This window comes from Aphelocoma coerulescens, chromosome 1A (genome assembly GCF_041296385.1).
Source record: "Aphelocoma coerulescens isolate FSJ_1873_10779 chromosome 1A, UR_Acoe_1.0, whole genome shotgun sequence".
Lineage (NCBI taxonomy): Eukaryota > Metazoa > Chordata > Aves > Passeriformes > Corvidae > Aphelocoma > Aphelocoma coerulescens.
Genome location: NC_091014.1, coordinates 7533778 through 7560451, shown reverse-complemented (window position 1 = coordinate 7560451; position 26674 = coordinate 7533778). Strand labels below are relative to the sequence as shown.

The window sequence follows — 26674 nt, the reverse complement described above, 5'->3', positions numbered from 1 at the left end:
ATTTTAATGATCATAGGAACATTTTATAGCATGAGCCATTAACTGCAGGAGAGCACAGGTCAAAAGGGTGTCCCTGTGCAGCACAAGGGGCCAAGCTTCACAGAAAGCCAGAAGAGCAATATCCTGCTTGATTAGAAGTGAAAAGGGATGGGGAAAGGGCTTGGGTTTTAGTTCAGCTGGTTATGAATCGCCACTAACCACCCTTTCCCTTGGTATCAGCTCCTCCAGCATTCACTGAGACCAGCTGGCCAGGGTTACTGCAGACTCCCCATCTGGGCCATGGACAAGGTTTCTACATCCCTTACTTGTCCTTAGATCAGAGTCACCTGCTCCATTGAGAGCTACCAACTTTTGCATCCCACAGCTCCCCACAGTACAGGGTACCACCCTTCCCTGGAATACCCTCTCATCCCTGGGAATGGGGGGAAGCCTATTTCCACTGTCCAGCCATGTGGCAGAGCCCAAGTGAGGGAGCAGGTGTCCCACATCCGGGTTGAACAGCTGGTCCAACGGAGGGTGCAGCCCTCAGAATAACGTCCTGCTCTGGCACTAGACCAGTTCCTTTATCACCAAGTCCACTGTGTTGCAAAATTTGTAAAGTTAAACTTTTGCAGCTCCGTGAGCTTCTCAGCCCCTTCAAAAGTAATTGAGAAAATCTGTGAGCTTAAAGGGCTTTTTGTTTCTGTTGCAATTGATGGAAATAGAAATAGTTTATATGGTTCCTATTATGTAAACTGGTCTTTCTCAATGTCCATTCAATTCAAAATGAGTCTGACACTGAAAGGGTGTGAGTTGATTTATTGGTCCAAATACCTTTATAACACAAATCAATGTGGATCCACTTTTCAGAAAACTGGGCACTAAGCAGTAAAACTGTATAAATGGAACCACCTGGAGGCAAAGTATTCATTGATATGCCACTCTTTACTTATAAAAGAAAACAGAACTACAGCACACAATCGACAAAATGGACCCTGGGCACCAAAATCCATATTCAGTCTGTATCCTAAATGGACCCAGTTTCTTTTCCGAAAAGTGATTATGTGGTTGTTATTGACACACCAGTTTAACTGCCAACATGAGTACAACCAACAGAGGAAAATTATCTGGCTTCCAATAGTCAGCCTCCCTATAGGTCCCCCAAAACTGTTTGCACCATTATTTGTGAATACACTGATAGAAATATCTGAATGAACAAATAGATGGTGATAATGAAACAAAAGCTACTTTGTGTCTCTAAATTGAACCGTGAAGGAAATCCAGCTAGACACGGGCATGTGTGAATGGGATCCCAGTGCAAGCTGCCTAAATTGGTCCATGAAACTGTCAGGATTACTACATGCCTAGGGTTATATGCCCATACTTTTTGCTGTCTTACATGGGATTGTGCTCCATGAATAGTTCTGCTGACAACAGGAAGACAGATTCCAGAGCAAAGTGTTTTGTGGTGCAATGGCATCGGAGTTTGGCTCCCTGATAGTCCACATTCACAGGCAGATACCAGTGATCGCTCACTGCTGCTGTTCTCTACATGCCACACATGCACTCTTGAAAACAAGGAGATAGGTGACAATCTGCAGTGCAGAAACCCTCAGCGATGAAAGACTGTAAGTAGTAATTGAGTACAGTGAGCAGTTAGCTCCTGGCAGGGATTTAAGTGACCTTCCTCCTCTGAAGGAGCTTTGGATTTAAGCTCCATGCAGATGAGACTAATGAAACTCTTCAACCTAAAAACTCAGTGGCAATTAAATGTGTTACCCAGTACTCAGAACTGTGTATGTGTGCAACATAAATGTGGAACTGGTATGCAGATGTATATATATGATTATACCAACCAGTTTCTCCTGTTAAAATGCAATGAAAATGAAAAGGGCAAGTATTTTCAAAGTAAGAAATACCTTGAAGTGATTTTTTGTGCTGTGCACCACGGCTTCTCAACCCTTTCTTGTGCATGTTAGGCAAACCCAGACATTGCTCTTGAATAAACATAGAGGTAGACAGTAAGTCCATTGTCAACAACTCGCCCTCAGTGGGAACTGGTGTGTAACATCATCAGCTGCTGGTGGCTGCTGCATTGGTGATACAAATGAAACTGGACAGGTTCTGCATAGAATGTCAGGTTTAGTGTGGCTTTTCCTTGCTCTGACAGCATTTTGCACCATGGCCTACGTGGTAAATGCTCAGGTTGTACTTTGGCTAGGAATGGGTGAGCACAGCTTGTTCCATTCCCATGTGTAACTGTGCCTTCACAGCTAATTTCAGCCTTCCTGAGGCCTATTAAAAGAAACATAAAAGCACTTCATGACAAAAAGAATACTTAAAATTAGATTTCAAGATGGGAGATGCAGCAGGAGATGTAGATCCCTCTAATTCTTTTGGTGCCCAGGCTGAGAATCTTTCAGTGGGGATTATTATCTGACAGCCTGGAGCATCTGCCTTTTCAAAACCAAAACTTGTCAAAGTACACATCTGTGCTGAACAACAGGAAATCATGCAGGGATCCCATACTAGCATGCCAGCAGCAGAAATGATGGAAGGAAACCCCCCTCCACTGTGCTGCATGCCCAGCTCTGCATCCTGCCCAGAGCAAGACCAGTTAGTCCCTACATCCAGACAAGTTAACAAGGCCATCCTCACCCTGATCCCAGCACTGTCCAAGGCTGGGCAGACTTGCCCTCAGCCCCTGTACCGTAATGGAGACATGCAAAGTGGCTAGTTTGGCTTGAAAATCTGCATTATATCACCCCTTTCCAGTAGCCACGCTGACAGCAAGTCTGTGCCCCTACTACAGAGTATAGGCTGCTCTTTACCTCAAGTGTAAAAAACAGAGAAAAAAATTATTTAAAAACTTTTTCTAGAGAAAAAACTGTCTGAAAGTTAAAATGTCTTGGAGAGAAACATGGGTGTCTAGAGCAGGGGTTAAAATAGGCTTTGATCCTTTTGTACACCAAAAGATGTCCAGATGAGTCTGAAAAGTCCCTGACTCCACATGTTTCACTTGTACCTAGCTGAGACTTAGTACTTCCAAGTAATGCTAAACAGATGCAAAGGCTGCTTAAACTGAATGCCTGACTTCTATATGGCAAAATTTGAGGAGAGTTTCTTTCTAGATGTTCTGATCCCGAACCCATAGAGCGATGAGTGGAGCTCACCAGTAATTTTGAATCCCTTGGTTCAAAGCAGCTTGCTGTGCTCAGGTGAGCATCCACAATGTTCCATCAGGTCTCCAGGGCAGCCCAGAGCAGCCTGGGCAGGAAGGTCCCTGAGCTGCCCATCCTCTTTTGCACCTCCATGTACAGAAATTCCCATGGAACCCAGGCAATCCAAAGCCTCCTGAAAGTGCTACTTTCCCTTTTATTTATTTTTTCTAGGAAACATGGAGTGGGGGAGCTGTAAATCCAGTTAAATTGCTACAGGGATCTCATTGCTTACGTTCTGAAGGGGCTTCTCAGTTGTCCAAAGCTCATGCACATGCAAACCCTTGTGAAAGCTGAGTGTGTTTGCTGTACACAGGGTACATTGCTAAGGCTTGTGGCAATTCTAGAAGTTATTTAATTTTTTTTAAAGCAGGCTCTCTTTTTTTTGCCTTTTTTTCATTTTCAGTGGAATGAAGAATTATTCTTGAGGATTAGAATGAGCTGGTGAATAGGCACTGGAATAAAGCTCAGGACCTCTGAGTTCCATTTCCTGCTTTATTTGGTACAAGATTCTCCCTCAAATCATTTCAATTCTCTCTCCCCTTGCTTGTCTAGACAGCAGAGTACTGAAGGCAAGGGCTGCCCCTCCCTCTGGGTGAAATCTGGTCAGACTGAAATCAACAGCCAAAAGCTCACAGCATGCAACCCTAGCATCACTGAAGGCAATGGCAAAATTCTGGCCAGCTTCAGTGGGGCCTGAATGTCACCCTAGGTATTTCCACAATGCCTAATTTAACAGGGCTTTTATCTCAGCTGGGGAGCGAGATGATGCCATCATGAATTTTTGCCTTTTCTTTTATACCCCTATTATACCTTTTTACAACTTCTGTATTCTTAGTGCTTTTTGCCTTCATTCTTGGACTTGTTTGTTCAGCCAGGAGACTAAACATTTTAAAAGCTCTGTAGGTAGAGGTTAGTGTGCCCCAGACCCCAAGGTCCTCTCCAGAACACATTCTGTAAACTAAGATAGAACCATCCAGGGGAAGGTTCCTCGGGGGGGGGGGGGGGGGGGGGGGCGCTCATTCAAGCCTCTCATTGGGGAATTTTTGATAGATATGCTAATTAGTAAGACCTATAATGTTATACCAGATCTTTTGGGGATGTGCACTGTGGTGTGCATTTCGGTGCATTCGACCTGGACGTAGTGCACCTAAGGATCCTTAAAATAAGTACCAAGGTAAAATCCCTTTTTCCCTTCCAACCGTGTTTGACTCAATTTTAAGACCAGGAAAAGGCATCAAGATGCCCCTGTAATGCAAATAATGGTATTTATAAAGTACCTCTCACGCACATACAGTGCTGTACAATGCAGGGAATGTGACAAAGAACAGAACTTCTGCCCAGGAAAGCTTCCAGCAGCAAGGCATGAATGGATAAATTATAGGAGAAAATAACAGTGACAGGTACCATCTAGGCAAAAGAAAAGCAGCATGTGGTAATTGGAGCTGGAACGCTTCATGGAGCAGCTGTTTTTCAAGAGCTCTCTGAAGAAGGAAAAACGAGGGCTGGGCAAACATAGAGAGGCTATTGCAGGCATGTGGGTGGTAAATAAACTGTCTGAGGCTGTAGAGTCAGGTTTAGCCTTGAGTGATATACTGTAGGCATCATGGAAACTCTTAACCATAAGGATTTCTAATGAAAATCTTGACAGACTTTTAATGATACAACTGCTCCAGGGGCCTGTAATAAAAAGGTGAAGCTTATAACATTTTGGGCTGTCCTGATTGCTCAGTGCTGCCAGCTTTCACCCTGACAGATTGAACTTTAGCAGTTCGATTCCCAGACTGAAACACTGCCAGGATGATATCGCCTCTGCTCCTCAAACATTTATTGTGTGTTTTTCAAATATCATGCAATAGTCCAGGGCAAATAGCACACATTTTGGTTCACATTTTGTAACACGTCAGACCTCATTGCTGTGAGGAGTGAGAAACCTCTTTGGTGCCAGGCTCTAAACTGTCTCTTCTTTTGCCAGGGGACACTTGAACTGGCTTCAGCTGGACCGCCGGGTGCTGGAACATGACTTCCCCAAAAAGTCAGGACCAGTTGTTTTGTACTTTTGTGTCAGGTAAGTGCCTGATGGCAAACCCTTCCCATGGGATACAGCTATGGACAGCCTGTTTCCTGGAGGCCAGAAAGTGAGGCTGTCAGTTTCTCAGAAACACCTGTGGGCAAACAAACACTTCCACAGAGGTTTCTTTTGAGGTCTTTGGCTTTGCAAACTCTTCTCACACAAGTGTAAACAAGTAGTAGCCACACCAACACCCACAGTTGTCCACAGGGAAATGTTGTATGATGGCAAGATCAGATGTTATGTATTTACACTTCTACTTGTGGACTTTGAGCTGGAAAGTCCAAGCTGGGTAGGGTGGCAGAACAAAGCCCTCTTTCTGCCAAGATAACCCACTTGAGTCAGCAACCTGCAGGGAAAACACTCGCTTCCTCACTGGTGAGCCATCAGTTTCCTCTGGATTGTGCCCACAGTGTGCATTCTGTCAGGGACCAAATTAATCCCTGTACAGCTCTGTCGTATTCACCTTCTGAACTCAGTGCTACAGTGAATTACCCACAAATAGCAAATGATGGCATTTTATGGCAGCCAGTTGGTTTCTACATGGCTGGACCAGACTATAAAAATTTTAATGAAGATTATAGCAGTTCGGGAGCTTCAAACTTCATCTGGGATTTTTACAAGGAACTGTTAGTGTTTGGAAGCTGCTGGAAGCTGCCAGTGCTCTTGTGCACACAGTGCCTTTGCCTCCAAGGGAGATATTTTCTGAGAAGACAAATTTGCTCCTGCAGCTTTGAAATGCCCAGAGAGAGGCCAGGGGCTGGGATGGCATATGTACAAAATTAAGTTGAGGGTTTTGACTTACTTTTAATGGATAGCTCATGTCTAGATCAAGCCAGTGCAGCGTAACTGTGTCTTTTTCTGTTAGGCTTTCTACTCCAGTGTTATATTACATCTGACATCACTCTCATTCATTCCATAGTATCCACAAAAAATGAAGACCTACTTTTGAGTTTCTTCCCCTGAGAAGCTTTTTTTACTCCACACAGTGATTGTCATTCTTTTAACTTCCATTACAAGGCAGACTTTTTGGGAGAAGAGATTCTTTGTTCTGTTATGTCTCCATATTTAGTGATGTATATATCTTAGGACAAAACAAGACTGCACAAAGCCCTGTGAGTCCAGAATTAGTCTGATATCTCCCAAAAGAAGAATTTAGTCAACACTTTGGATGCTTCAAACTGTAAGGGTAGATCTTGAGCTGATCATCTCCAGCATGTGAGGTCCAGATCCACCTGTGCTTAGAGCTGTTGATGCTCATTAAGAACACGGTGAGTCAGTTACCAAACATCTTGTCCAGGTGCCAAACTGAGGAGTCTGTGCTAAGACAGGGATTCCATGGAAAGCAGGAAAAGCTCTGAGTGAGCAAGAGCTAAGTGCCGGGCTTAGGAGTGGAACTGTAAGATGTGTGAAAGCCACTGCTACTGAGCCACTCTCATATTCATTTCAAAGACCACTCAACAAGCATAAATATTGCCATCTGTATTGTTTTATGAAAGTTGGCAGCACAGTGGAGACCAGTCATTCTAGCAGGATCCTAGCCAGGAGACATCCTAGGATACAGATCCATATAACAGTTAGTGAATGAGTGACCCCTCCTGTTCTGGAATCGTAATCCATAGGGAAAAACTCAGAATTCACTGTCTGCATATGTGAAAACCAGACTGACTGTGGGTTTATACTCCTATTGGTGGCAGTAGTGAGTGGATTGTCACACTGAGTTAGGATTTGGATTGGACTGGGAGCCAGATGCCTCAAGAGTTAGGGACAGGCATTAACTTACCATGCCTTTTCTAGTGCTTATTTCCCTTGTGGGTGTCAGATGCTGGCAGAAGTTGAAAAAGTTTCCCAGCACATAAGGAGTTCCCATGTCCATCCTTAAATCTGATCTGAGCAGAAAGCGATTGAAGACACCAGCTCCAGTCAGATGGCTGAAGTTGGAAAGTCCCACATATCTTTACCCAGTGGTTTCAGTGCTGGCTTGGGAACTAAAGCAAGGGCTGAAGGAAAGGTCATAAAAAGACCCACCCATAGACAGGGGTTTATTTTCATAATCTGGGGGTGTGCAGCAGCTTGCAGAGCCATTCATAAACATACTATAAACAGAATGCTCCCTCTCCCCTGCTGCCATCAGGCAGAAAGCAGAGATAATTAGTGCTGTACCATACCTAATCACAAATGTGTTAATTTTTAAGGGACTGGGTGCCCATGACACCTACTGTATCACTGGTAAAGGCTTGCCTGCGGTTGCAGATACCTTCTTGCATTTCCTCTCCCATTGCAGCTGACAAAGCTTAGTTTGATGCTGGGAGTCCTAACTGGGGAGATACAAGTAATACAAGTGACTGGATGTGCCAGATGCTCACGACACAGAACTCTGTTTACTGCATCGGGATTTAGTAATTGTGTGGGGTTTTTCCCTCTAGCTGAAGTAAATGTACAATTCAGTCACACTGCATAACTACTGAGGAGATGAAGCCTCAGGCAAGAAAAGTAAAGGGTAGTTTGTGAAGCGGAGAACCTACAGTGAAAACATTTTCACCTTTAATGTGACCATCAAATGGTTTTTACCATCAATGTTCCTGCAGCAATGTTGAAGGGCAGCATGCCCACCAAAGATGCCACAGATTTTAGCCTGCTCTAAAAGTACATTTAAAGGGTGCTCTAAAAGTACATTTAAAGGGAAGCTTGCCTTCTTAAGAAAGGCTTCTTGAAAGAACCGTGCCGAAAATAGGAAGTTTCACAAGCTTAGCAGTGTGAAATTCTCCTCCCTTTTTTTAAAATCTCTGCAGCACTGTTGAAGCTTTGTCTTTTGACACACATTTCCTTGGGGTTTGACATTGTTGAACACTGATCTCCAGTGTCTTTACTCTCTTCCGTTATCAAAGACCAAAAATTTCACAGCACTGTGTCAAAGGAGGAGGATTTTAGAAGGATGTTTTTAGCATTGGTTTGTAAGAAATTGCTTCTTCCATTGTACATTTACACAGCTACTAAAGCCTGCCTGTCTTCAGGTTGTCATCTAGTGCTTCAATGACAGATTTCCACTGAGAACATAGGAATCTAGGAAGCAGTCAGAACTCTTGGGCAGCTGTGAACTGCCCTATGGCTATTGTGCAATATTATTTTATAAGACTCTGCTAATATCTGTTTACGTAGCTCTAAAGCCACACATGAAAGTAAGAGGGAGTGTCGTGTGTCTTGCAGGGGAGGAGGCACATCTAGCAACAGAATGGGAGTGATATTAATTCTCATCTTAGAATTAGCTTCCCTGGATGGCTTTCTATAGCCCTGGCTGGTTGGTTGTTGGTGAAACTAATTCCCTGCCTTAAAGGGTTTACAAGTTAGATGAGAATCACCACTGAAGTCCAGAAGAAGCAAAAGATAGGGATGAAGAAAGGAGGGCTTGCCTGATTAGTTGATTTTACAGAGGTGTTTTGAGGCCAGAAGAGAACAGAGAAAATGTACCTCCCACCACAAGCTTTGGGGTGAAGTGCAGGAACCTAAGTACAGTGTGGAGACCTGGGCAGCAGAGGAGGTAAAGATTGCAGGGGTTCAGATACAGGTACACCCTTTCAGCAGGGAAAGAAGCATTTTGCTTGGACAAACAGAAGGAAGACAAAGTTACTCCTTTTGTATAAAGCTTTGAGGTGAGAGAGAACCAGAGCACAGACACACTGTTTATTCATGGAAAGCAAAGTTGGCCAGGCTCTGCGGTGAGTTCTCATCCTCAAACAATGGCCATGTGAGATTAGCAATCCTTAGCAAAGGAACCACCAGCATGGGTCTGATCTCTTTATCTTCTGTATGTTTGTCATGCTGTTAATTTATATGAACAAGCTTAGCAAATAAAATTCACTCCACTGGTGGATCTTTTCCCAGGAATGAATATATTTGTTCTCAGGGTAACTCTACCAGCTAAACAGTGACAACTCACTGCAGAAGTCGTCACACTAAATCAGACTATGTCTCATATGGAAAGGCTTTTCTTTCAGAAAGGCATGGAACAAAATGTGAAATAAATCCTCAATATTCAAATACACTGTGGGGCAGAGTTTGTATCTATAGGCTGGCAGTATTCCCACAAAGGAATGCCTGTGTTCAGCAACATCTGGCATGTGTTCATACATACTGGCTAGGCTGAAGTCAGCATGGGAGCTGTGGGGGCTAAGGACTCTCAATATTGAGGCCAGACATTTTGCCAGGTTACCACAGTTACTACAGAACAAAGTGGCCCTAAATAAGAGACTGGCACTGAAACACAGAGTGCAAAGCTCATGGGTGCCTTTTCTCCCCTTAACCTGAAGGAACATAGCTCTGTGTGCACTGGTGGTCGTCCAGATCTGGGCCAGGTGGGCAGTCTGAGATGAGATTCACCACACCAGAGCTGAGGTCTTTACCTGGCAGACAGTGCTATATCATGGCTAATTAGTGCAGTCTCCCTGTATAGCCACTGGAAAGAAATAGGCACCTTTCAGGGACAATTCATCTGACTTATTTGAGATGAGTGCTTTGGAATTCAACAAGTTGCACACTAAAATACCTGTGTCTCTTCTCTGACCTCAGACCTCTGCTCAGATGCAGACATTTCCACCTGATGCATCCCTCTGTCCCATCAAGGGCCATCTGTCAATTTAAAATTATTATTTCAAGCAGGTTGGTACAGCAAGGGCTGACGAAGCATTTCCTATCTGCAAGGTTTCACCTGGCTACTAAAATGGAATTGGACCAGATTTCAACTGTTAATGAGGCCTTCTGCTATTTTAGTCCTTTAGCCCTTCTTTATAGCCATCTTTAAACCTGTATTCCATTAATACAGGTAATGCTAACAGTGAAAGAAGCCAGACGCCACTTGAAAAGAGTTGACCCTGGAAGGGAGACAGTGATTCTTCATAGGGCTAGATGGACCTTAGAACTTGTTACTGAAATGCATTGCTGCCTCACACATGGGCCAGAGACACTTATGGGGTGCAGATTCAGAGCATCCTGCTCCCAACTTCCCCAAGTGACTCACGTGGCAATCCCAGCACACCATGGCTGTGTATGCCACTCACAGCCACTCTGCTTGGCTTCTCTCCAAGAAATCAGATTAGGGGTTGTGATGACAGCAGCCTGCCATGGCAGGAAGAACTGAATAGAACCACATGAAATTAACCTGAGCAATTTATTTGTCTCGCACAAAATGGGCTGTGTTTCTCCATTCACAGCTTTCCCCACCAGAGAAGGGTATGTGATGTTCCAATGCTTTGGTCCAGGCAGGGAATGAGGAAATCACCAGCTCCTGTCTCTCCCCTCTGAGGAGGGAGAAGAAGACAGCCCTCTTTCTGCCCCATGGTGTGAGACTGGGGTTTACAGGGACTGGGGGAAATGCACAAACAGATAATCAAATACATCAAATTTGCAGTCAGGGAGAGGGAGAGAAGTGGCAGAATTTGCTCTCACCCAAGCTTCGTTACACCTGTTAGCAGCCAGGAGAAGCTAACTCTTCTCCTAACTGCTCCTCTCCTCTTCCTCGGTCCTGTGCAGATCCCTCTGCACTGCAAGCAGGGCAGCAGCAGACCCCAGTTTGCCATGGAGCTTGATCATCCCAGGAGAGCTCAGGGAACCGCCCTGAGATGTTCCAGCACCTTGGGACGCTCCATTGACATTCTCATGGCTAGCTGTCTCTTCCCAGAGCTCCTTCCAGCTGCTCTGTCTCCCTCACCCACTGCCAGTACCAGTACTGAGCCAGAAACTCCCTGTACCAGGGAATTTGTGCTGCATATTAGGGGAGACAAAGAGCCATCTCCTGCTTACATTATAGCTCTATGTCTCCATGCACTGCTGTGGGATGCTGTAGAAATAATAGCAAAAAACCAGAATATTAAACCCACATAATCAACCCAGTCCAACCAAGCTGCTTTCAGGGGCTCCTGTAAGCTGCTCTGTCTATAAAGTCTGTGCCATAGCCAGATCTCTTTGCACAGCATGTTTTTTGCTGGTTGGTGTGCACCAGCTGTGTGTATGCTAAGCGGGAAGATCCCAAAAGCCAGCAGCCCTGCAAACCCCCTCCTCCCAGCCAGCCGCAGTGTATAAATGCAGCCGCTCAGACCTTGTTTGTGCTGGAAGACAAGGCTCCCTGCAGACAATTTATTGCAGCCTTCCCAGGGTGGCCCCCTGCTCTGTTCAGCCAGGGGAAGGTGTAATAAATTGCCTGAGGGGAGGCTGTGCTCCTCAGAGTCTCTTTAGAGATATGAGAAACTTCTGTCCAGTCGGAAGATTTACTTGTGTGAAAACCGACCTTTGCTTGAGGAAGGGAACTAATGGGGCTCTGCTACTTAGCACACAGCTCTGAGCTAAGCCATCCATTACACACACATCTTAATAGCAGTCTGGCTCTTGAGTCCCATAACATAATTTCTGTTTTCTGCTTAACTAGGAATATATTTGTATAAGTGAGCTGTGTTGAGAGAAGGGGCTAAGTTGTTTTTCCTTTCCATTCAGCCACCCGAGGGGGCAGAAAAAGTGGCATTCTGAAAATGTGTTGTTTTGGGCCACATTTTGAATGTGTTGATGTTGGCAGCATTGTCTTGTCTAATTTTGGGAAGCACTTAGACTGCATGATAGGTACCATGAAGAAATGATGGATGCTGTCAGTGTAGGATTTGTACCTAATTTGGATCAAGATGCGATAGCTGTGTCAGTGCCTACACACGGATTCTCTGACTGGGTCAAAGTCATGCAGACATTGTTTTCACTGCAATTTGTGTGTTCGAACCTTACACCAGTGGGTGTGATGTGCTGCCATCAATGCAGCAACAGGAAGGTGTGCTATGAGGGGTCCCATCATCGTGGCATTGATCAAAGGCTGAGTCAGTGAGTAAGTGATCCTCATGCCAGCTTTGACACACAAATCATACCTTCATGTGCTGCTGACAACACATGGAACAGCTGGAGGGATTTCTAGTCCTAAATGGTCCAAAATCCTTATATAAAAGATGTTCTGAGAGATTATGTTATGTAACACAGTGCACCCAGCGAGTTACCTCCACTAGCCAAAATGTGACTCTTGGCAATGACCAAAGAGCAGGAAAGGGCTGTGCTGATGCTCAGGAGATTGAGGGGCAAATTCCCCTGGTGACTGAGGGAAAAGAGGAGGAAGGCAGTGTGCTGCTGTGATATGGTCACTGCTCTCACATCAGACATCACTCCAAGCCAAGAGGTGCTGCAACAGCTTTTGTACAAAAATTGACATATCTTTTTGTACAAAGATGCACTTCTCTTGCAAGCCAAGCTAAGCTCCAGGGGACATTGCAGTGGTGGAGCAATTTACAGACTATGCTGAGCTGGGTTGCTCCTTTTATAGCTTGGGCTGGCCAGGTTCCCCATGTGGGGAGGGGGCAGAGGACTCACTGTACTCAGGTCAGTGCCCTTACTTGATGCTGTAACCAAATATGAGGGAGGAATGTACCTGCTCTACCACATTGATTCCTTCCCTTCTCTACATTGATACTGGAGCTCTTTGTAGTTTGCAAAGACTCCCAGGATAAACAGCCTGGAAGAGATGAAGAGAGTTGGTCTCTATATATTCCGAAGCAGATGCCTAAGTGTTTTGTACATGGAGAAGATGAGGCATAGGAATGAGCAAATATCCCCAAAGCACATGGTTTTCCAGGGATCCAATAGGCCAAGATCTTAGAAACACTGGGAAAAATGGATTGACAGTAGGTAACGATGCAGGCAACTTCATAGTGTAGCACAGCTGGTGAGAAAGAGAGAGGGCACAGGCTCAGGTTAAATAATATCCACAGCTTTCTATTTTGTTAGCTGCAATTCCCTGTATTTCTGGAATCAAATTTGCCTCCAGTTTTACGGCTTCCCTTGCAATGAGGCAAAAGTTGACACACATCTCTCTTGCTGCCTCCTGTCCCCTGCATACCAATCCCAGGTGCTGGAGAAGGTGGGCACAGCACAGACACAGGGGACAAGACATGCAATCCAAAGCAAAATGAATGCAGAAGGGGTGGTAAATGGAGCTTTTTAGCTGATTTTCATTCCTCACTGATTACTTAACAGGCCAGCTATTTAGCATGAGCATTGTCTGCTTTTAAGTGTCAGCAAATAAAAGTGTGCACCCATGACTATTAGCAAACAGGACTGGAACATAAAAGGAGCTGTGCAGCCTGTGCCGCTCAGAATACTCATTTAGCATGAGACACTGGACATAATGACATCTGCATTTAAGTCCATTATACCGACACATGCGATTTTTCTTTTGCCAGTTAGCAAATGGCCTCATATTTTTCAAATTATCCTCTGAGGTTCTGAATGACATAGTGAGGGATAATGAGCCAGACCCCAGGATGGATGAGGCAGAAAAGGGGTGTTCTCCTTTACCCATTGCTTTGTAATAACAAAATAAGAGGTAGTCCATCGGCAGGGTCACTGCACTCTGCTGACAGCTCTGTCCTGCATCCCAACCAGATCAGAGTTAAGCAGCTGGGGAAGATGTGGATAGAAGTCTTGTGGACTAGGTGGCTCCCACCTGCCTCAAACTTCACAAGAAGGAGGATGATATCACTGCCCCGGGAAAGACAGACACCTGAAGTAGACAAGACATCCATTTGCTGTGGTCATGTTTTGAACTACCATTGTATTGAAGACCACAGTGAAATATTTTTACCATTTGGCAGGTTCTGCTTGGAAGCAAACACATGGACTTGTGCTCTCAAATGCTGTGACAGTCTATCTGCCCAGTCAGCAACTCAGCTGCTGAGAGCCTGGTCCCTGCTAGGTGATAGATGGCCAAGTTCAGGCCAACAGGATATGTCTAGGGCTGAGTGTGACAGGCAGTGCTAAACCTTTTGTATTCGACAGTTTCTTTTGGTGTATGGAGATCAGGAGTGCTGCTCATTTTTTCTCTCACTGTTCATACAAGCACTCCACCAGCTCAGGTGCTTGGCAGTCCTGAGTTCCTCTGTTCCCACTGCAAGGACAGAACACTAGTGTTCAAACACCTTCCCAACAATTTGCCCATCTGCATACACACACTTGGGTTCACAGATGAGACCAGCAGCAGCAGTCAGGGATTCTCCATCTCCTGACAAACCATTAATCAAACTGGTGAGTCCAAGACCCAGTTGGGCATTTCTCTGAGCCATGAGTCGGAGGCGAGTGGGCCTGTATATAATGCAAGGGAAAAATTGTGCTAGTACCAGTTTCCCCTCACCCAACAATCAGGAGTTTCCACAAGCACCACTGTGAGCCCGTGCTTGGCTGGTTACGATGGGAATTGCCATTCATCACAGCGTGAGAGGGCTGAGCTGTCTCAGAGAATGTTGTCAGTTAACCAACACTTAATAGAGAGCAATCTGATCAGTATGAGACATGTCCTCACAGCTAAAAAGCATTAAACGTTTGAGGCAGCAGCTTCTGAAGTCTTCCAAGACACCTTCTGCAGTACTCGTTATTTTTTCTCTGCTGCTGAGAGGGAGCAGCCAAGATAGGCACTTTGTGTTCATTATCCAGCATAATATTCACTGGTCTATTTAATTAATGCTTAGAAAATGTATTTAATGAATTACAAGTTACTGGGGGTGGGGAGGCAGGAGGAATGCAGAAATAGATTAACATTGGCTGATCTTTTAAATTTTCTCCAAAATTATTCCTTTGGTTTTTACACTCACCAAGTCTCAGGGGGTGTTCTCCCTTCCTGTGGACAGCTAATTTCTCACAGGCGCAGTTGCTGGCTATCAAGGAACCTCTTGTAGGAGCTGCTGGAGGCAAAACTATTTGCTGAGTGCATTGCAAAAGATGCAGGTAGTGGAGCAGAGGTCTTGGACACATTGTACTGCCTGTTTCTCTGTCCAGCCTATCCATTATGTCCTGGACACACCAGCTCCACACCACATGAGGAATGCTGCTCTCTGAGGAGTCCTCAACAGAAATCTGAGAGCTGCCTCTCAAAACTGACGTTCTCAGAACACGCCTTGAAAGGCTCCTAAGCTTAACAGGCAAAACAGACAGAGGGGGGCAGAGGAGGGAAGGGTATTTTCTAAGCACAGCACAACAGCCCAGCAGCTAAATGATTTTATGAAGGTCACAAAGGAAACCTGTGTCGGAGTTGGGAACTTAACCCAGATTTTTGTGCTTGGTTCATTGCCTTAGCAGCTGGATGCTCCTGCCTGCCTCCTTAGTCATTGACATTGGTCGTTGTGAAGTGTGGTTTCCTTCACTGTGCTTGTAAAAGATGGAAACAGGAGATTTGACAGAAATTTGTCATCAGTGCAAAAAAAAAGTGTCTTTCCCTTCCCTTTATGTTGTTACAGCACCAACTGTGAATTCAGGGTAGTCTACTCCAGGTCGGGTTTTCTGAGCTTGCTACACAGAAAATCCCTCAAGAGTTCCCTTTGCAAGTCTGTTTTCTTTTAAGTAGCACCGATTTCCTGTTGCACATGTTTCACATTTGTCTGGGTGCATGTGTGAGACCCAGTAGCTCCCCAGCTCACTCTCCACTCTGGAGATCACTTGAGAATTGGGTTTTCTTTGTGAGATGAAGTACCATGTTCAGGCTCTGTGCTCCCAGAGACTTAATTTTGTACAGAAAACGATCTATGTCCATGCGGAAAGCCTTGGGGAAGCTCCCTGCAGCCTTAAGAAATGCAATATTGCCCTCTAGTGATGATTAGAACAGTCTCGTTTGATCTGGTGAAACAAAAAGCTTTTTGGCTAACCTCCACTGGGATCCAAAATGGAAAAAAATGTTCCTGTTTTCTTCTGACCTTGGAATAAGAAAACCTACCATCATAACTTGGAGACCATTAGTAGTAGTGATAAGAAGAGAAGGTTGGTCAAGAACCACAGAATGTGTAAAATTACCATTATTCTCCACGAATTCAGCAGATGGGAAGCTAGCTTCACTCAGAGAGCAGATCTAGTAAGAAGGTTCCTTTTTTAATGCATCATTTTTTACATTCCTAAAGCCAAGTATGTTTTTATTTTAAAAAAAAAGGAAAAAAAAAAAAAGGAGGCTGTTTTAAGGACAAGAGGTGAAACAGTGAAAACCAGAAAAAAAGAAAAAGTTTAATCTTTGTGCTTCATCATCACTACATTCAAATGTTTTGGGGTTTTGAGGGTTTGATCGGTTGTTGGTATTTTCTTGGGGTTTTTTTAAATTTTATTTTATTCAGGTTTTATTTTTATTTCTCTTCTGAAGGGGTAGAAGGAAGGGTAATAGAGATAGGACCCCTTCAGCAGATGAACAAAATGTTTCTCTCACTCTAGTAAGCAGGGAGTTGGTTCTGCCTGTCAAGAAATAAAGTGTTTTGAAGAGCCTTCAGAAGACACTTAGGAGCACTACAAAGCTTTGACCTTTGCCCCTAAGAAGGTTACATTTAAGGCCCTGGACTCTGCAAATAGCTGGATGTGGACAATCCCTTCCGTACTTGTGTGAAACCTCAGGAGTGTCCCAGACAGTGGGGTCAGGGAGTGGGGTTTCTCTGTAACTGGACCCCACATGTCAACCCAGATGTCTAAGGAATTCGGTTTTTAAAAGTCCCTGATGCAGACACCATTTGCCTGGCACCTTCCCGATTCTAATTGCCTCTGACAAGGTACGATAGCACTGGAATTTATGTAAGGAACATTGCTGTCACTGCACTGCAACTTAAAGGTCACTACAAAACAGCATCAGCAGAGAAATCTATTTATTTTTCCTTACCTAAAACACTAAGTAAATGCAAAATTCACCTTTATCATCTAGGCTTTCTGTGTTACTACAGGAACACACAACATATCTGTATGGAATTATCAGTCGTTAACACTGACAGTATCCTGAGCATTTTTTCACAAAAAAGATCACAGGACAGAATTAAGGGCAGGAGGCAATTCTCACAAAGCTCTTGCAGAGTTCATTGCCAAAACATCAGACCTTCAGAGCAGGCAGGACATGGAGTACTGAATAAATTCATACATATCATGGGCTTTCAACATAATTGCAAATATTTGGGGCAATCAGCCAATGCAAACGAGTGGGTTTTTCTGACACTGAGGGTTTGAGCTTTCTCCTGAGTTCTGAGAAGTCACTTCAGCTCAAAAAAATTATATCGTGATCATTCCCTGTCATCCCTCGCATTGTTATTCATGGTACTGGTAAACTGTGCAAGGTTAGTAACTACTGCCTTTCTGTGAGACCATAGATATAATATGTAAAGAACCCTTTATAAAATTTGCTTTATGCAGAGCTGAAGGGCACAGGGAAGGGAGCCAGACATGTATTTCTGTAGATGAATATTTTACAAGATGCAGGTTAACAGCACAGAAATGGTTGTGATGGGTAAAGGAGTGACGAAGAAAGGCTGATAGTAAAAATGTGATGGCGATCAAAGGTGAAGCTTACAAGAAAACAGGATAAAAGTTTATTTTAAGTCTAAAAACAAAACAAAGGATTATTTAGAACCTAAATCCAGTTGATGATCCAGTTCCTTTGGTATGGGTGGGGTGGTGGTGACTGATCCTGGAGTGTGCACGAGCGTCCTTCACCACCTCAGTCTGCTATAAGCAAAGAAAGTTCATTTTTAGTACACTCATCATGACTCCATTGACCACATTTTTCATTTAGTAAGTGCATTTCCATGTTTTGTCCTAGTTCCCTCTTGCGTCTAACCCCTCTTTCTTTCCCTTTCAGGTTCTACATTGAAAGCATCTCCTATCTGAAGGACAATGCCACCATCGAGCTGTTTTTCTTGAACGCCAAGTCCTGCATCTACAAGGTGAGGACTTAGAGAGGTCTGGGTGGCACCGGAGTGGGCTGAGACACCTGGATCTGCATTCCCTGCCCCAAAATTGACACTGGTCACACCTGGACTTCCAGATACAACCTTCTCCTCTTCCTCCTCTCACATTCCTGCACTCCTCTGTCTCCAGCTGCCCCCACACTTGGCAGCAGCTTTCCTGTCAGAGAATGGTTCTGAGGTAAAACAGCCCTGGAAGTAACTCTTGTGGCTGGCAGGAGGCAATCTGCACTGCTAAAATTATAAACTGGCTTGTATTTAGAAGGACATGTCTGGTTTTGTGCTAAAAACGCGCTCTGGGCCGAGTGGATGCCGTGAGGGTTTCCCGCCCGCAGAGGGCGGCAGTGTGGCGCGGGCGCCATCTTCGGGAACGGGGGAGCGGTGTGTGAGGGGGGAGAGTGGGAAAGATGGAATGTCCTCAGTTGGAAGGGACCCGCAAGGATCGTCGAGTCCAGCTCTCGGCTCTGCACACATAAACCTCGAGAATCCCCTCACGTGCCTGAGAGTGTTGTCCAAACGCATATTGAACTCTGTCGGGCTCAGTGCTGTGAGCACTGCCCTGGGGAGCCTGTTCCAGTGTCCAACCACCCTGCGGGTGAAGAACCTTCTCCTGATATCCAACCTAAACCGCCCCTGTGTCAGTTTCTTGTCATTCCCCCGGCATGTCACTGTTCACCAGAGAAGAGTTCAGTGCTTGCCCCTCCATTTCCCCTCCGGAGGATGTTGCAGATCACCATGAGGTCTCCCTTTAGCCTCTTCTCCAGGCTGAGCAAGCCAAGTGACCTCAGGTTTGTGGGACGGGAGGAGTCTATGGGTTTATGCGTGAGTGGGGTAAAGGTGTCTGTGGATATGCACCAAAGATCACCTTGTACAGGAACAAGCCATGCACTGAGAAATGTTTTTGTATGAGAAATTGCCCTCCCTGGTACACTTCTGAAAGACCAGGCTGCTGTCCCTGGCACTGCAGCTCAGGGCAGCTCCTTGCAAGGTACTCTCTGTGCCAGAGATAAGGGCATCCTGGCACAGCCTCAGCTTGGAGGAGTGCCCACAGCAGAGCCATGAATCTGATCCCTCTCATGGCACAAGCCAGCTGTTCATGGAAAGATACAGAAAATCAACCAGCCCCAGCCCACGCTGCGGTGGAGATTGGCAATGCGCAGACTCGGCCAGGTGGGCTGGACGTCTGGGACTGGGAGAGGCTTGTCAGCCGCTGGGATTCCCTGGGAGGATCCCTCCTACCTCCCTCTGTGCTGGCAGAGGCCATTCCTGTGACTCACCTCCATCTGCCAGAGAGGAAGTGGTAGGAAAAGACAGATGTAGTCAGGGAGCAATTGTTCCACAACCCTCAGCACGTTTGTGACCTGCTAAACCAAGTAGATTACACCAAATCTGTAGCGTCACTTGACATTTGTATGTCGTAAAATGCAGGGACTAACACTGTATCTTCTAAAATGCAGGGCAGAAGACAGAAAATTCCTTTTTTCTTTCAGTGCCGAAGAACAAGGCAGGGCTGCTGAGCTGAACTGTGCAGTGCTTTGCTCTCCGGCAAGGCTGCAATTAGAGGTGCTTAGTCAGCCCTCTCCAGCAGCAAACTTAGTGAGCATCACGTTTTGGTTCCTGGGGAAAGTTCCTTTTTGAAGTACTGCCAGGAAAAGCTTACACTGTTGTTCTTTTTCTGGAGAAAGCTTAATAATGAGAAGAGAGGAACAAAAGAAAACAAAGTCCCTAGGTTGGTCTATTTTAGTCTGACCTTTCCTGAAACCATTACTTTGCACATTCAAGCTGTGTCTCTATCCAAAAATAGTCCTGCTGAAGTCCCAGTCTCCCATGCAGATCCTTCCCCATTTGACTTCCAGCCACTGTAAACCATGCTGTGCCATTAAGAAAGGCACTGAATTTGAAAGTTGGGTGCAAAGTGTCTGCTAAGACTCAGGGCAAGCACCCAGCCTGGCGGATTCCTCTTAATGTAGTGCTGTGGGGAACTCGGTGTCTAAGCACAGCCAGTGCTTGTCATTCCTGTAGCTAGCACGTGATGTCGCATGCTGCCAAACCTTGAGAGCGTCCTTGTTGAAGCAAAAGTTCCCTTGTTGGACTTCCCATGGGTACCTCCAGCCCTGACTCCCCTGCAGCCCAGAAAGACCATATGTGTATGAAATAAGCGTAGTTCCTAACACTGTGCTAGCACCCTCAGACTTTCCCGTGTTGATTGTTCAGACACAAACCCTCAAGCATCCCTTTGCACAGGGCTGCTCAAGGTGGGAAAGAATAAAACTGAGGTCTCATTTGGGGCAGCTGGTCACTGGGTTGCCAGCTGACCTTGTGTTGGGTTCTGTGCTCCTCTGGCTGTGCCCACCACCCACACTCACCAACCCCGTTGAGTAGTGAGACGTCTGTGAACCCACACACCCAAACCCTTGCACAGGACCACAAGAAGACACTGCTGCACAGAAAGGCCAAGCCACATTTGTACTACCAAAGCAGACAGGGCTTGGCATCAGCCACTGTCCCTTGATCAGACAGGCTGTTTAATTACCTGCACGTTCTGGCATGGGTTTTGGCCTGTGCCAACGAGCTCTGTCCCAGGCGTTGCTTTGGCACTGATCAAGGATTCACACCTGTTCCCAGTAGGCAACACAGTGATGGAAACCCCATCTGGGACTGGGGGAGGGAGGGTGAGTGTTTAGTTATGAGCTGTACTGCACCCCATGTACCCTTGGGGCCAGAGAACGGGCTCTGGCCCGCTTCACCTGCCAGTATAGACTTGCTGTAGCATCGACACGTGGTTGCATGGGCTGGTTTGTCTGTGCCATGCCTGGTGCTTCCAGACGGGAGGAAGACCAGGTGCTCTGGTTCTACTCTGCATTGCCTCTTGCTATGGGATGTGCCTGACAGCCCCAGCCTGGCCCTGCCTGCAGCTGAATCAGCCTCTTGCACCAGCCGCTTCCCTTGGCACAGGCTCGTCGTCAGTGCAGGTGCCTGCGTGACTCAGGCAGTTCAGCTGAGACGGGAAAGGTGTGTTTATCACCCGTAGCAGAGCTGCTCTTCACTCCCCAAGGAGTTGTTATGAAAGAGGTGAACTTATTTTAAAAAGCTGGCACTAGTGAAAGCCAAGGACACCTGGATCTTATCCTGTGTTTTGCTCCCTTTGTTTTTGATTTTGCCAGAGACAAGCCAATGCAGCAATTGTGGCTTGTAAATGAGGTGTGGCCATGACTTGGCTGGAGCACGGATCACAGCAGTGATCTATATTTAGATCACTCATTTCTTGCCAGATGAAGTAAAATATTAAAAACAGCAGCTTAAATAAATACAACAGAAAAACCACCACAGGAATGAGCTGAACAACGACCCAGTTTACTGGGCCATGTCCATAGGAGACAATGTAGGAGTTCTAGTTGCAGAATAGAGAACTAAGCAGTATCTCAGTAAAAGCCCACTAGCTTCCCAAAAGCAGGGACCAGAGAGTCAGGAATAGCACACTTGGCCTCCAGAGTAACGCTCGTGCCACTTACCTCAAACATCTATTATGCTTGGACTGCATACATTCAGACAGAGCAGTGCCTGGACCCCTTGGGTCTGTAAATGCTGTCTCAGGCACAGCAGAAGAATCCTGAGAGGATCTTTTGGCACCATCAGTGTCCTTCATGCGACCATGTTGTCCAAGTAGAACTCTCGAAGATTGATTTCATCAGTGGCAGGATCCTATAAAATGGAGCAGGGAAGATCTACCAAAAGACTTGCTGTCAAAGTTCATTCTCAAACCAGCCCCAGTGCTCTTGGGGATGAAAGGGCCAAAACCAGAGCTCAAATCCTGCAAGAGCAAATGTGGTTCATTTTCCTGGGAGTTTACCTTTTGCAAGGGCTAGAGAAGCCTAGTGGGGGCTTTGACACCACCTCAGTGTGTCAAAGACAAATTCTCATTCCTTGTTTCTGTGAGTCAAGGACAAGGCTGTGTTCTCTTGAAGCGTGGTCACATCTCAGGGCAAAAAATATCTATATCCTAGACTGCCTTTCACTAAATCACACATGAAAATAAAATTTACCCTGATCCTTCCCCTTCCACCTGTCTTCTCCTCACTCCTCCCCCGGGAATCCCTTCATGACACATCCAGTTATGCTTTATTAACCAATGCATTACATCAAATATTTGGCTTTGTCCATATCTGAGTGGGCAGGTTCTCTCCTCCTTTTGTCTTCAGGAGCACAGGGAATACTTCGAAGCCTAGCCAAAGGAGAAAACTGGCACTGCATGCTTCACCATGCAGTAGTCAGGAGGAGATGTATGTCCTTCTTACAGTAGCTCAACTCTCTTTTTCTTTCTTGCTTTCTGCACCTTTGAAGGAACTCATTGAGGTTGACAGTGAAGTGGTGTTTGAACTGGCTGCGTACATCTTGCAGGTAAGCACCCGCCTTCTCTCACTTGGTGCTTCCTCATGCTGCATTAAATCTTTTGATTTTCCAAATCCACAATGGCTCTGTGGAAGTGTAGGGGTTCCCCCCAGTTGCAGGAAAAAGATGTCTTTGCACAGTTTGCATTGTTTCTGCCAAAATGGGTACAGAAGGCTCTCAAACTAGACTTCCCCACTCAGGGAGCAGATACTACTTCTCAATATTTTGCATGCAGAAAAGTGTTATGTTTGCACCACCACAGATATCCAAGACTCTGGGGTATGATGTACAGCCAAAGAAAATCTAAGTAATGAATGCAAATTCCTAGGTGAAATCCATATGCAATGGGTTTTTCCACCAGTGACTTTACTTGCATTTGTTTTCCCAATGGAGCTTGGTCATCTGATGAGCTACATAAGCTTCTACATATGCAACTGTCTGTATTCTCCAACCTGGGCAGAATGGTTTAAAGACTTTCTGAAATGGTGTCTTTCAAAGTTCCACTCTTCAGGGAAGAGGGAAAAGGGTCAAAGGGCAAATGACCAAGCAGTGTTTGGTAAATGTCAGGTTCCCAGAAATGAACCTTTTCAGGGTAGCGGAGCTGGATTTTGTGAAAGTTCTCTTTTTGGAAGCATGACTGTGGGAGCAGATCAGACATAATTGTCACATGATCCTTGTTCCCCTCTCTTACTGTCTAGTTTTAATTTTTTTCCCGTCAGCCATGAAGCTATGAGGAGCCATGCGAGCAAACAAACCAGCTCATCAGACTGCACTAATAAATAACAATGAACTGCACTTCTAGAGCACTTGCCATGTTAAAGAAGCAATTAATGTGTAGGGATTTCAACCTTCATTAAAATCATTTTATGTAACAAAAATGGAGCGAGAGAGTCAGGATGGAGAACTCAATTAGCAGCACATTATAGAAATCACATATTGGCTGTTGGGGGAATACACATCAAACAACGGGCTCATTGTGAGGAGCAGCAGTGGGGTTATGAATCTATTGTCTGCTCATCCTAGTGAATAACTTAGTGCTTAGTAATTGTACAGCCAGACCCAGAGCTGCCACTGTAACTCTTGTTGCTGGGATTGTTTCTTGCCACAAACACAGGATGTTACGCTTATTCTTGTAGTAGTTTGATGTGTAACTTAAGTCAAAACAAGCCACACCTTTGCTGTCTGTAACCAGAAACTACTACAACCTGTGTTTGTGACAGGATCCAAGCAAAACAAAAGGGATAATACTGCATTTTGTTAGTCTCACTGCAGCATTTAGGTCAAAGCACTGAATTATGAAGCATGTACCCTATGAAATTGTTTTTTAAATTCAGTATGCTCACACCCATGCAGGCTAGGGCATATCCTTTGTGCTTTGCTCTGTGTTGAACCATAATCATTACATGCTCAAGGACTCCTTCCTATGAACCAGAGAAGTGCTTGTCTGCCCTTCAGTTCACTCAGAGGGAAATGGAAGGATAGTAAAGGTCTGTCAGAACTCAAGTGATTTAGTCTGCAGCCCTATTTCAAATTGTTTTATTACCAGAACAAATTAAAGTACCACCAGAGCTCTGAACTTTACCCCCGCCTCAGGACTGAAACACCACTGGACGTGGGCTGGCAGGTTTTGCGGGTAGATTAATGGATGTAAAGACAAAAGACCTGAATACAAAGCCCAGTCCTTTTGGCAGTGGAAACTCCCTCATTCACAAATTACATTCTTGCACTGTGCTTTCTGTGTAGCTGGTGGCAAATGAGGTGCTTTAGCATGAATCATATGAAAGGCATATTGTCTATGGAAAAAGAAAAATGCAAAATATATGCTAAATCTGTTGCAGAGGGCACTCACCAGATTTTGGGGGTTCTCCAGCTATGCAATAAGACTGATCTAACTACTGTAGTGGAACATTATCCAACCCTTTAACATCGGGCTGTGATGGTAATAAATAGAAGTATCTAAGTGTACAAGTAAGGACAACCCCAGACACCCAGCAAGGAGTTAGAGAAACCTGTGTCTTGCATCCCCTTGAAAGCTGACAGTGGGCAAGCTTTTTGAAAGTCTGCGTACTAGAAAATGGTCAGAATACTTGTAAAAAAGGCAGGTGAGTTGCAGTCTCAGAGTCTGCAAAGCCACTGAGACTTCAGAGATCTTCTAGTAATGTAGCATCCACATTGACCCAAAATTTCTTATTTACTGGCATTATTTCCTGTAGCATCTTAGGTATTCACAGCAGAATGAAGAATCATCTGGCCCTGTGTTAGATCCTTTGTATGTTAATCTGCCCAACTCACTGTATCATGGCACTTGACATTAGATACCAGTTCCAAAAAATACATGAGGAATCAATTACAACAGGAAATTGCTGCTAAATGAATTTTGCAAATGGAAAATCTTGAACAGCCTTTTCTTCTCTTTTTTTTTTTTGCTATCTTTAATTATATATTTTTAATTTTTCTTCCTTGTTTTACAGGAGGCAAAGGGAGATTTTTCAAGGTAGGTGAATTTTAAAAGTTTTTGCCATTCTGTGCTGTGAGAATAAATCTGATAAAATTCCTGTGTGAGACATGCAACTCAGTTGTAGCCGTGTAGTAAGAGGATTGCCTGTGTGAGCACGGCAACTCTGTGTGCATGGCTAACACAGACACGGTGTTTCCTGACAGCATTTCTTCACTAAACACAACCTTTGACCAGAGCACGCCTTGCAAACAATCATTGTTTGTGATTTTGTTGTTGACAAATCCCATTATGTGGTCATGAAGTTCAGGAAATAGACTAGTCTTCGGAAGGAAATTGCTAAGGAAATTACTCTAAAATCACTGTTATATCACAGATCCTGCTAGAAGCAACATTAAAATTCCATCACTAATTGATATTTCAGTTTGAATTTGGACACTTCTCAAAATCAAATTCAATAATTGGTTTTTTTGAACTTCCGCTATCCCTTGAGCCAAATCTTCCGACTTACTGTAAGAAATTCAAAGAGGTGACTGTACTTGGTGTTTCGGAAGACTGTTAATTAAACGCTGAAAAATTTTCTTTAAGTAGACAGCGTCTGTGATTTACGCATTAGTAGTAACCAAAGGTTGGGTGTTGTTTGATGTCTCATGTGAGAAACATGAAAGTTCTTAATGTGAAGCTCAGGAGAACTGACTAGGCTAAAAATTTCATATATTCCATATATTACTTTTGCTGACCTGAATGTGAGTTCAGCTGGAGGACCACAATATCCATTAAAGTTAGTTTCAGAGAAGAAAAGAAGTGGGCAGTGGGATTGAATTGTCAGGTGAGCCTAAAGAGTTGTCTTAATTTTGTCAGCATTGGAATACACTGAGAGATGACCGTAATGATAGGAGGCTGTGAAGAACAGGCAGGTTCCACTTTCTGGTGGACTGGAACTTCCAGCTAGCTAAAATTGAGACAAATCAGTGAAAAGGAACTGCGCTGTAGATATTTCCTGCCCATTGTGGAATCTGAGATGACATAAGGTAACTCTTGCTAAAAGGAAGTTTAAGGTCTGCGTTATCATTTCTCAAAACTTAATAAACTTGCGGAATCCTGACATGCATCTGACCACAGAAACATAAACTCAGTCTTGCTTCATTTTTCAGTTCTGTCTGATTTGGAATAACTCAGCTATCAGCACTGTTTATTTAGGGGGTAGTGGAGTGCATGTGGCTCTGACTTTTCAGTCTGGTTTTCAGTGCACTGCCAAGTGCTCAGTCCAGAAGAGCTGTCCAAGCAAAGTGTTGCCATTCCAACCTGTGATAAACCAGTGGTTCTGTTAAGAAGAGCAGTATTTGTGTCCCAGAATGTCTTGGATATGGTGAAAAGACACTCAGAAAGTGTACGTTCAGACTGTGAAACATAGAACAGAAAGGAATCAGATAGGTAGGAGTAATAGGACTGAAAGCATCTTTGAGTATCCATTTCCAGACCAGAAATGGAAACAGCTGGTGGAAAGTATCCACCTGCTAAAAATTGTGTGATGTCCCTTGTAAAAAGGATGGTTGAGTTTATCACAGCATGTTTCTCTAGGCCACAGGGGAATGAAGAATCTTCTCTGAGGGCACAGAAGATGCCTCAAGCCATGGTGTTAACTGCTCCCACCATGTCAGTGTGGCTGTCATCACCAGGCCATTAAAACAGCTCTGAGTTCTTTCACCAGTGGATCACAGTGATTTGAAGTGGAAGGGGGATTCCTTACATCCAAGTCAGGCAGAGAAGGGGTGTCATAATAACAACTTAA

General features: G+C 44.8%; 1 protein-coding gene across 2 annotated transcripts in view; it reads left to right on the top strand.

Annotated features, from left to right (window-relative positions):
• The window catches only part of FRMD4A (FERM domain containing 4A), a 174632-nt gene that overhangs the window by 82314 nt on the left and 65644 nt on the right, over positions 1 to 26674 (top strand). For both annotated transcript variants that reach the window (XM_069035126.1, XM_069035136.1), the window contains exons 4-7: positions 5173 to 5265; positions 17933 to 18017; positions 22380 to 22436; positions 24899 to 24921. In XM_069035126.1, coding sequence (XP_068891227.1) covers positions 5173 to 5265; positions 17933 to 18017; positions 22380 to 22436; positions 24899 to 24921 — 258 coding nt within the window. The remainder of the gene's footprint in view (positions 1 to 5172; positions 5266 to 17932; positions 18018 to 22379; positions 22437 to 24898; positions 24922 to 26674) is intronic.